The sequence below is a fragment of the Corella eumyota genome, chromosome 4 (assembly GCF_963082875.1).
Source record: "Corella eumyota chromosome 4, kaCorEumy4.1, whole genome shotgun sequence".
Taxonomy (NCBI): domain Eukaryota; kingdom Metazoa; phylum Chordata; class Ascidiacea; order Phlebobranchia; family Corellidae; genus Corella; species Corella eumyota.
In genome coordinates, this window is record NC_137493.1 from 15,993,593 (window position 1) to 16,005,817 (window position 12,225).

Genomic DNA, 12,225 nt, shown 5'->3' on the forward strand with positions numbered 1-12,225 from the left:
CTAATTTTAATTAATTATTTTATTATTATATTAATTGGTTGTAAATTTTTGATGCAACGAAAATAAAAAATTTAAAACAGTTTTACGAGTTTTCTAAGGCCACGTAACTAAAAAAAAACTGACGACAGACCCTGAGGGCGACGGGCACAAAACTTCTAATGTAACAAATGATTTATAGGACATCACAGCCTCGTATTTTCCACAATAATTAGCAGCTTATAAACAAAATACACAAACAAAATTCCATTGTTATTTCCTACTAGTTTCGACGAAAGAACAAAATACGATGTTTTCAATAAACAATTTCGTTATAAATAAACTTGTTTATGTGTTAAATAAACTAGTGCTTGTTTTAAATAAATAAACAACAAATAATTTGAATTATAACAATCTATTAACAACGTGTTAAATTCTATCTTAACAAAAATATATATTAATTGTAAGCAAAAATTGATTTAAAAGTTTAGAAATTTTAGTTGGCTATTATAGCTTTTATAAAAGTTTTTGTAAAATTTTTTAACTACCGTATTACCTCTATTTGTTACTGTAAACAATTTATTTAACCTTTAAACATATATAAAAGATTGACGTGTATGTCTATATACCCATTTAAAAATAAGAATTTGTTGAAATTTTATTTAGAGTTTTTTTTATATAAGAAAAATATAAATTTATATTTTAATGGGTTAATATTTAAAAATCTTTAGATAACAAAATTAGTGTAAATTGTTTTATAAAAAATGGTTCTTTTGTTATGAAACAAGGTCCTAAAATTACAAACACAAATTTTGTGTCAAAATATAATCTATTTTGTGTGTTCCATTATCAGACACGTATAATTTTAAACCTTCGATAGTTAAGAAATAAAAGGGGTTATACATATACAAAGAATTTTTCAACTTTACATCATCTTATTTTTATAAAAAATGATATTTTGTTATCAAAACGAGGTCTTAAAATTACAAACCCGAATCTTTGTAAAAAAATAATCGCAAAATCTTGAACCCGAAGTAACAACCCTCACATAGACTTGGCGACATCGCAAAAGAGTCAGTAGAATGTAGCCTCGAGCTCTGATGACGTGATTTTCAAAGTTGAATTTCATCAAAGACCCAGGTATAAATTCTTCTTTTTGTTTTTAACAAAACGCGGTAGGAAACCAGAATTAGAACAATTGGAATCGTGATTTATGACTTAAACGTTACAACCGTACAATAGGGGACTTCAATTATACGGGCGTTCAAAATGAAAGTGGAAATTTTCAAGAAATTATCGGTATTGTGATATCACAATTGCCGACACTACGTCACTTATCGAACCTTGTTATTATTCACAAAAACGCCGGTTACTGAAAACTTGATGATAAGATCTTTATGTTAACCTTGGTTAGCAATATTATTTAACCTAACGCCGTGATCCAAAATTTCATCTTGTTCAATTTTTCGTGTCCTAAGGGTATCGTAAACTGCCCGGGTCGTGTAATATTACAGCGTAGGTGTACTTAGTGTTAGTAGGTAATATGATATCTATGCCACGGCAAACTTTCCAGGACTACTTCCTAGGAAAAACTGTTTAGTTGTCTATCGTTTAACTAGAAAACAAATATGATTTGTAATCTATTTTTGTAAAATTACAATCTGGGTTTTTTGTCCAATTTTTGATGAATCTGCAATTTCAGAATCGCCCAATTGAACCAAAAATGGTATTTTTAATAAATGACGTTTTTTTAACAAACTACAAAATTGTTAAAATCTTTTTCAAGAGACAAAAAGTCTCAAATTCAAGAACTTTTAGTTTTTTATATTTTCCAGTTATCAGTCTGGAGTTTAATCCCAGCCACCAAACCCTTTCCTAAAATTTTAAAATCATCGATGATGGCATGAACGTTTGAAGCACATTTTCCACCGGGTTTCAACTGCTTGCAGGCAGAGGTAACAATCTAAAAAAAACAACAAAAAAACGTCTCAAGAACCTTGTTTAATATTAAATATTGACCATATTATTTGGCTGTAATATATGTTTTTTTACCTTGAAGTCCTTGGCCTGAAACGCTAGGGGGCGCCATAAAACACCGATAACAGAGCCTCCATTTTTATCGTAAAAAAACATCGCAAGATCAGAGAACGATTCCTAGATAAAAATATCAAATTTCAATTCTAAAATTTTTTCTATTTGCATAGTTTTAAGCTATAAATAAAACCCCATTGTTATTAAATCTACCTCTAGCTGCTGAATGTAAATTTGTGGTGGATCAAAATCCAACACTGGAAAAATATTTGAAGTTGAAAAAGTTTCGTTGGAAGGAGGTTTCCATATTTTCTTTGCCGTCACTGCCTCGTGTTGTCGCGGTAGCCATTCCGGTTTCAGATGTATTATGACGTCATACGCGGTAAGAGAAGGCGTGAAAATAGGCTAAAAATTAACACCAGCCAAAAAAATTAAAATTTGTATCATTTTTTTGCGCTTAAAAAAGGTGAATTTTGATGAAAAATTATGCAGCATAGACATGCCAATTATACTGAGATTTCTGGTTACATAATCACTAAACTATTTATAAAATCTAACTTAAAACATTAGTTTCAATTTAAATTGTAAATAGGCAGGTTACTGCGGTTCCTAAATTGTTATTAAAACTTCTAATTATAACTTGAGGTAATCTGAGGATATTCAGATAAAAATTACACTTAAAAATATCCGATTCAAGTCCATAATTAAACAATAATTACCATCAAATCAATTTCTTTTTCACAGCTGGCGATTTTTTCTTCGAGCAATCTTAAACTGATTGCAGCTAGGTCTTTTAGTCGGCGAAGAATGACTTTATTTGGGCCGCTAGATGTCCACAGAGAGCGTGTCTTGTCTTTGGGTGTGAATATACAGATGGAAGGTAGAGCTTCACGGTTTGTAGAGAAATATTTTTGGATTTCTTCTCGGTCAGAATCTGCAGCATGAAATTAACACTTCAATATTTAAGATTTATGACTAATATTACAGATTAAAAGTTAGAAACCAGCATAAGGGTGTAGTAGTAACAACACTTGCTACACTACATGAGGTTGTGAGTTCGATCCAAAGGCTTCCATGCTTAAGCAAGGCGCTGTAAACGGTATAAACTCCTGCTGAGCCAGCACTTAATCAGCAGAATAATTACCGGGCAATTATAATTTATATAATATCCCAAACTGCCACAGGCAACTCGAGACTGGATCGGGAAACTGATGTTACTCCATGTTTAGGCTGTAAAGTCGACCTTCCAACATTGAGAATAAAAAAAAATAGTATTCATTTAACATATTAACAACCAAGCAACACAGCTATGTCAATAATATCAAAATTATAATAAAAACTAAAGACTGGTCAGAGTAATACAGAATTATGTTATGTTTGGGTTGTTAAGTTGGACCTCTAATACTAAATATTAAAAAACACTTTACCTGTTAGTTGGTTGTTGGCATCAACAATAAAACAATTTGCAGCAAAATCAAATCTTGAGACGAGACCCAAAAACCTGAGAAAACCAGCTTGGGCACTTCTAAATAATTTTAAAAACAACTTAGGTTAAAAAAAACAATTTTATTTGCAAACTGTATTCAACAAAAAATCTATCAAATATTCTGACACACTATTTATTACCTTTAAAATAAATTTTAAATACCAAGGTTCTTCGGAATAAAATAAGTTTTTTTTTTAAAAGTTGTAAATAAATATAAGCCCCTTAATGTATGACTAATTTATAGGCTTACAAAATAAATAAAATTGCTGTTTGTGGTGAAAAGGTGATTTTTTACTGGAAAATATAATTTGAAAGTTGCTACCATATATATTGTTACAATTAAAATGCCAACCATAAGGTGGCCAATAGACTAGTAACACCAAATTTATAATTTAATTACAAAACTTAAAAATTTAAAACTGTTGGTCTAGTCAGCTAACATAACATACAAAACTTTACTTCTTACCCTGGTGGAGAATATGGAGCAGGTTGAATAAACAAATATGAACAAATAAGTTCAACTGCCTCTTCACATATTTGTCTGGATAATAGTTGAGCATTTCGCCATCGCTTCACTACACGACATGTACTTCCTAGTGCATGATGTTTCTGCTGTAATCTGTAACAAAATTTGAGTTTAAGAAAATAATATTTTTCATTCTATATTTTCAGATTTATTTATTCTTGATGTAAAAAGGCCAACTTTACAGAGTAATATCAGTTACTCCAACCCAGTCTTGAGTTGCCTGTGACAGTTTAGGATATTATAGATTATAATTGCCCGATTATTATGCTGCTGATTAAGTATTGGCGCAGCAGAAGTTTATACCGTTTATAGCACCTTACTCATGAGTGCTACAGCATAGAAGCAGTAGGGATCAAACCCAGAACCTCATGTAGTAAAGCCAAGTGTTCTAACCCCTAAACTGGCCCTGTTAAATATCTTTAAAACAGTTGTAAAATTTAAAAAATGTACCCATGCATGGAGCTTGCTAGATGGGTTAAATGAATTGTTCGTTTCTCCAGCGCTAATGATTGTGGAGTATTCCTCAATCTCTTCATTCCATCGGGTGTAACGTGGGTTTGTAAAACTTCTATTTCTTGATGGAATGCAATGCAAACTCGAAACACAAAACCACCCTAAAAATAATAAATTTATATTAACTTTAAAACAGATTGAGTCAAATTATTTTACCTAACCTTAAATAAAAAATTTAATTATTTTCAAATTTTAAACCAGTTTCCCTATTTTATTGCTTTCTCTATAATTCCATAAAACTGACCACATGGTGTAGTAATCAAAATCCTTGTCTGCACTACATAAAGTCCAGAGTTCGAATCCCACTGCTCTCATGCTGTAGTGCCTTTAAGGAAGGCGCTATAACCGAATAAACTCCTGCTGAGCCAGCACTTAATCAGCAGCATAATTATCTGGCAGTTATAATCTATAATATCCCAAACTGCTAAAGACAACTTAAGAAAGGGTTAGGGTAGTTATTGTTACTCTGTGTTTAAGTCGGCATTTGACTTTTCCTCATCAAGGATAAAAATATATACAAAAAAAAAACTATTTTAATCAACGTGTTGTAGAATAATATTATTTACCATTAAAACATCGAAATGAGTTGTTGTAGCCATACATTTAATATCAACATTAGCTGAACTTAATCCTTCAGCCATTGCTACATGAAAAGCTGCCTTTAATCTGTCAATCACTGCTGCCTCATGTGGCCATTTACCACTACCCTCCAATTGGCAGATTACTAAAAAAAAGTTTTTTATTTATTCTTGGTGTAAAAAACTGGCCTTACAGCCTTATCAAAGGGTAACTCTTATTATCACATAAAGTGAACATTGCTTTAGCCTATTTAGTATATTTAGAATATATTAGTTGATATTTACATATTCGTTTTAAAATAAATTTTAAACCTACTTTCAATAGGAGTCACATAAGGTGGACAGTCTTGGTCTGTGGTTGGCATTTGCATTTTTTCATTGTTGATAACAACTGATGGAAAGTTAGTATTTGTTGTTGACTTTGATACAGGGTATACCTTTAAAATTGAACAATATTTTGAGTATGGATAAAGCTAAACAAGATACAATTAATATAACAATCTAGCGATTTACTGGTGGCATTTGTATAGGCTAAAACAATTGGTTTAACTACTTAAGGTTTTGGGTTCGATCTCCACTGCCTCCATACTGTAGCGCCTCTGATGAAGGCACTGTAAATAGCTTGAACTCACGCTGAGCCAGTAGATTTTGGTAGATTAATTATCAGGTAATTATAAGCTATATTATCCCAAACTAAAAAAAATTTTACTCAAGACTGGGTAAGGGTTACAAATGTTACTGTACATTTAGGTCATAAAGTCAGCCTTTTCAAATTGAGAATAAATAAATACAAAAACAACGATTTACAATATTGTTTAAGATTTACCTCTGTACACCTAAGCATAGGAGAAACACCTTGTAAGTTAGTTATAGAAAGTGGAATATCTTTCAGATCTCTCAACTTAGAACATAAAGTATGATAAGTGTTTATCAGTTCAGTGTTGCTGTCATCACCTGAATAAAATAACTAATTAACGAAATTAAGCAAAGCATCTTAAGAAATGATGCCCAGTGCCTTTTAATCAAAGCACAGCACCACAAAGTTTTTATGCAAAAAGAAGACAACATTTATATTAAGACTTAGTATATATAGTATTTAAAGTAAAAACATTAGTATAGCTTATATCATAAGTTTTATATTAATTTTGATATTGTTTTATTCATAGTTACTAAACCGAAGTTGGATTAATTTAAATAATGTCAAACCAGTTGGATTATTGTTAACTTGAGATCCATGATTTGGTGAAATATTTAGAATTTCTTCAAGTTGGGTGGAGAAAAATGTAAGAGATGAAGCAGAAAAATCACAATGCCTATAATAAACATATTTGTATTACTTAACCAAGTTAATATATTTTTTAAAACCTTACTTACACATTTATTCATCCTTAAAGAGTAAGGTCGACTTTACTGTCTAAAAATAAAGAACAGATGCACTGGGAATCAAATCTCTAACCTCATGTGGCAAAATCAAAGTTCTGGGTTCAATTTCTACTGCTCTCATGCAGTAGCAACCTTAAGTAAGGCACTATAAATGGTAAAACTCCTGCTGAGCCAACACTTAATCAGCAGTTTGATTCTCGGGCAATTATAGTTTATAATATCGTAACAAACTACCAAAGGCAACTTGAGACTGGGTCGGGATAACTAATGCTACTCTAAGTCGTGAAGTCGACTTTCTAACATCAACAAAAAAAAATTAGTTTAAAAATCTAACTTGTTAAACCTTTTTAAAATGTGTTTTGAAACAGTTGCCGGGAGATTTTTACTTTCAATTTGATTCGTGCATTTCCACACCACAGCTTCACAAATCATTCCATCTTTAAATCTTCTTAAATCTGACATATCACCCCAAAAGTTTCGAAAAGCAGCAGCCTAAGAAAAAATTCAACTTCAGTTTTTGGTTCATTTTAAATTTGCTTACAATTACCTTAATCAAAAATACATCCAATATGCTTCATCTGCTCCCAATATTAATGTATTTTTAACACATTTTTGAAGGCTATAGAAGCATTTGAACTGACCTAAAAAGAACTCTTATACTTAGTTTATTATGTTACAATAAAAGGTTATTCTAAAATACCTCTGGTGCCTCGGCAGATGGTCCTTTTAGCAGTGGGTTGTTTGAATGTGCTTGATCAAAAAGAAAACCAAATGAAAGATTGGATTCCACTTCTTTCCAAGTTGGGGGTGTTTTGTTTACTTCCCACTGCATAAAGTTTAAACACTTTGTTAATGTTATAAACCTGCTTAACCTAGGCAAAAAGTTAACTAAAGATTAGGTATTAACAAATGCAAAATCTTTAGATCAGCAAAAGTAGAAAAAAGACAATTTAATATGAAGTCCGGCAGCATGGTGTAGTGGTAAGAGCACTTGCTACACCACACATGAAGTCGTGGGTTCCCACTGCTCTCATGCTGTAGCGCCATTGAGTAAATCGCTATAAACGGCATGAACTCCTGCTGAGCCAGCACTAAATTAGCAGCATAATTACCAGGAAATTATAATCTATGATAATCCAAACTGCTAAAGGCAACTCAAGACTGGGTCGGAGTAACTGTTTCGCATTCAACCTTCCCACATCGAGGATAAAAATATTATACAAAAAAAAAATATATATATATAAAATCACTTTGGGAAATTAAGACTGGGCCTCGGTAATAAATGATACTTCATTATTAAATCATTTAGTTAGCTTTTTTAAAAAAAAAACCTTAAAGTATTTAAATTTGTGAAAATATATCTCTCTTAAAATCTGAAAAAATTTGTTAACAACTTACATGTTTGTACTTGTGTGGTTTTATGCCAAGTAATATAACCCGATTGCCTAGAGCTTGTGATAAATATGAAGCAACATCACTGACTGCACATGAGAGATAATTTCCTCCAAAGTCCATCACCTTATCTTCTAATTTTAACTTCTCACAAACTTTCTTCATTATAGCTGGCTTGCTCACTCTAAAAATAGGATTTATTTTTTTAAATTTTATTTACCCTTGATTTGAAAAAGTCGACTTCATATCCTAATCATAAAGTAACACTTGTTATCCCGACCCAGTCTTGAGTTGTCTTTGCCAGTTCTAAATATTATAGATTAAGATTGCCAGATAATTATGCTGCTGATTAAATGTTGGCTTTGCAGAAGTTTATTTCGTTTATAGTGCTTTACTCACGGGCGCTACAGTATGTGAGCAGTTGGGATTGAACCAAAGACCTTATGTAGGAAAGCCAAGTGTTCAGACCACCACACCATGCTTCAGGAAGGTTAATAATTAATTTGCCAATTCTTTCACTTTTACTATATAAATTTATAGTTATTTTTGATAATTTTGTCTTGAAAACTTACTGTAGAAGATGATCAAATTTTCGAATAAATGGAACTTGTTCCATGAAAACATTTTTAAATCCATTTTCTTGATTGTCAAGAGATCTGAATGAGATTTCAGCTTCATGTCGTAACTGTAAAAAAAACATAATTTAAATATATTAAGGCTTAGTGGGCGATATGAATATCTATTTTTAAGCATGTTTAATTTATAGACCTACAAAATAAATAAACTGGTAGTTTGTAGTGCATAGCAAATATTATGAGTTGTGACCATATTACAACAATTGAAATGTTTACAGCAGGGTAGCTATTAGAAACCGCATTTTAAAACAAGATTTCAGTAAAATTATATTTTATGATTACTTGGTAGTAAAGAGTTTTTGATGTGTTGGCACACAAGTTCAATAACCCAGTTGGATCAAGAAACACGACATCAAAAAGTTTATGAAATTCTTTCAACTTCTCTAAATCATTTAAACCAATTCCATTCTTTGTCCAATCTCCACTTACTATAAATAATTAAATTTTGTGCAACTAAATATTTGATCATACATTTTAACTACCGGCAGCGTGGTGTAGTGGTAAGAATACTTGCTACACCACACATGAGGTTGTGGGTTTAATCCCCACTGATCTTATGCTGTAGCGCCCTTAAGTAAGGCGCTATAAACGGTATGAACTCCTGCTGAGCCAGCACTTAATCAGCAGCATAATTATCGGGCAATTATATTCTATAATATCCCATACTGCTACAGGCAACTCGAGACTGGGTTTGGAGTAACTGATGTTACTCTATGTTTAAGCTGCGCATTTGACTTTCCCACATCGAGGATAAAGATATATACAAAAAAAACTTAATTAAATATAACAGAAAGATATACAAAGTAATTCTAGTAAAATATTACACAAAAATTTTGCAATTTTATAAGTTTGTTAAAGATGATTTAATAATATTACTCACCTAGATATTGGAAGACATTTCTTACAATCTGATAACTGCTCATCATTTTATTAATTTTATTTATATCCAATAAATAAGCAACTAACATAGACATTATAAAACCATTGAAACTCCCATAACCCTAAAACAAAAAATAAATAAAAATAAATTTTAAAAATTAATAAGTTACAAAAAAGTCTTATAAAAAATATGAACTCCAAAACTATTAAATACTAAAAGGACAAATTAAAACAGTTTAATTATTTATCTAACCAGATCATGTCTTACAATTTAAAAATTACCTGATCGAGTTCCCTTTGTCTGAGCCAGACTTTTAACAACTTTATCGCATCTTTAAAGCCTTGGAAATTGGTGGATGCAGAATATAAATAATGAAGATGCTTCTCCATTAACAAGTCCATTAAAACACAACTGTTATAATGAGGTGTAGATACCAGTTCATCATTTTCTAAAAGAAAGATTAAGTCAAAGTAAATACCTGTACAACTTATACTGGGTTTGATGACTATGCCATAATATAATATGAAATCTTTGCGTAACCAATATTATTATTTATGGCATGTTTTAAATCATTAAATTGATTTTGATTTTTTTTTAAATAAAAATGGCAAAATATAATTTTTTTTTTAATACTATTTTTTGACAAATATAAAATTGTTTTTATTACCACTAGGTGCCCCTGTAGCTGCTGTAAACCAGTGCATCCTTAAATTACTTTTACTCGGTGCAAATCTCGCTACGTTGATGGAATCAACCTCAGGACAGGTGTGAATACGAACCGTCACCAAAAGTTGTTTATCTTAAACAAAAATTAGATTTTTAAACAACGAAAAATTAAAATTAAATATAAGAACAAAAGTCAAGACATAATAAATTTAATTTTAATGTTATGGCACTTTTAACCAATTCAATTTAATTTAAAAATTATTTTTTAAAAAGTAAAAATTAAATCATTTTAACATAATTAAATTAACAAATTCTTACCTGATGGTTTAACAAGTACGATTGGTTTAAGTGAATCTTCAAGAAAATAAGCAAACTGCAAGCTGTAGGTTTTTAAAGTTGACAAATAGGAAGCAATATGACTTAGATACAAAGCTCTCTTTCTCAAGTAACGCTGGTTAATGTGATCTTTTGCTTGCATACATTCCTAAAAGGGTTAAGGTACATTTCAATTGCATAGCACATATTAAACAGGTAGCATAATGTAGTGGTTAAAACATTTGACTCTACCACATAAGGTTATAGGTGCAATTTCTACTGCTTCCATTTTGTAGTGCCTTAAAGTAAGGTGTTATAAATGATATAAACTCTTGATGAGTCAAAAACCAATTAGCATCTTACAAATATCAGGAAACTATAACCAATAAAATATTTAAAACTGCCAAAGTCAACTCGAGACTGGGTCATTGTAACAAATGTTACTCTATGTTTAGGCCATGAAGTCAGCATTTTCACATTGAGGATAAATAAATACCAAAAATATCTTATACAACTTTGGAAAAAAAATTTAAGTTATTATAACTGTTTTAAGTTTTAAAGTTAATATTATTAGGTTTAACAACCTGTTACCTTTGGTATAACTAGTAAGAGATCAATGTTAAGATGTTTCTTCAACTCCATATTTAACTGATAACTCCCAACAACTTTAATATCAGATGGAGAAACGAATCCCATGTTTCCCTTCGATTTTAGTGGTACTCGATCAAATGGAAAACAAACATTTTTAAGTCCAGATAGATCATCAATCTAAACAAAAATAATAAAAAATGTTATTCTGTTTTTGTGATTTGTTACAATAAGGATTTTCTACATTAAATTTAATTATATATATATATATATAGTTTTTATGTTTTTCGTTAATTTATTAACCCTTTATTAAAACTTATTTTTATTACATTTGTTTGTGATGTAGCTGGGGTTTTCATTATGACATCATAAAGAGAATGTAGAAAGTTGTCAATTTTTTCTTTCTTTTTTGGAAGAACTGAAATCTCTTTAAGGCATTCTGAAATCTGAAAATACCCAAAAAAATAACAAATAATTATCTGAACTTGCCATAATTGCTAAATTTGAACACCCAATTGGTTTGTATATTTAATGTTTTTTCAACAAAGTTATTATAAAATTCAATCAGCAGCGTGGTGTAGTGATAAGAACACTTCCTACACTACATGAGGTACTGGATTCGATCCCCAGTGATCTCATGTTGTAACCTCTTTGAGTAAGGTGCTATAAACGGTATAAACTCCTGCTAAGCCAGGGGTTTTACAGCGGGCAAATATAATCTATAATATCCCAAACTACCACAGGCAACTCGAGACTGGGTCAGGGTAACTGTTGTTACTCCATGTTTAGGCCGTGCATTCGACCTTCCCACATCGAGGATAAAGATATATATAAAATTACCAATTACCTGCAGTCGGATAAGATTTGAATGATATAACATCTGCGTTTCGTTCAAATTAACCAATTCATCATTAGTAGGCGGTTTGTAAAGCTCACTTCGGCTTATTTTGGCAGGTTTACAACTGTCAGAATCCATTTTTGGTAAGTTGTACAGCTAATATCATAGAAAATCGGTGTTAAATTACGTTTTCTCTAAAGGAAATAGATTTTACACGTGTTTCTTGCAAGAAATAATAATAGCGATAAACAATGCTGTCATATTATTTAGATCGAAATCACAAAAATTGTTAAATTTTAAATTTACAAAATTAAAAAATAAAATTTTAAAAAGTTGTTTATAAACAAAAATAAATATAATTGTGTTAACACGTTAAAAAATGATTTTTAAATTAATTAACAAAAATAGTTCAATTTAA

General features: G+C 30.7%; 1 protein-coding gene across 1 annotated transcript; it reads right to left on the minus strand.

Annotated features, from left to right (window-relative positions):
- Positions 1-688: 688 nt before the first annotated feature.
- LOC145749977 (nucleolar protein 6-like) lies at positions 689-12,020 on the minus strand. The gene is made up of 23 exons (XM_082565877.1): positions 11,817-12,020; positions 11,299-11,415; positions 10,973-11,149; positions 10,385-10,550; positions 10,068-10,199; positions 9,682-9,848; positions 9,401-9,521; positions 8,803-8,948; positions 8,458-8,570; positions 7,892-8,069; positions 7,194-7,319; positions 6,837-6,985; positions 6,317-6,423; positions 5,937-6,064; positions 5,427-5,547; positions 5,099-5,256; positions 4,470-4,633; positions 3,960-4,112; positions 3,435-3,532; positions 2,727-2,941; positions 2,221-2,412; positions 2,029-2,130; positions 689-1,939 (listed from the first exon to the last, which is right to left on the minus strand). Exons 1-23 carry the CDS (start codon positions 11,943-11,945, stop codon positions 1,799-1,801), a joined length of 3,300 nt encoding a protein of 1,099 aa, XP_082422003.1. The 5' UTR covers positions 11,946-12,020; the 3' UTR covers positions 689-1,798.
- Between the last annotated feature and the right edge of the window lie 205 nt (positions 12,021-12,225).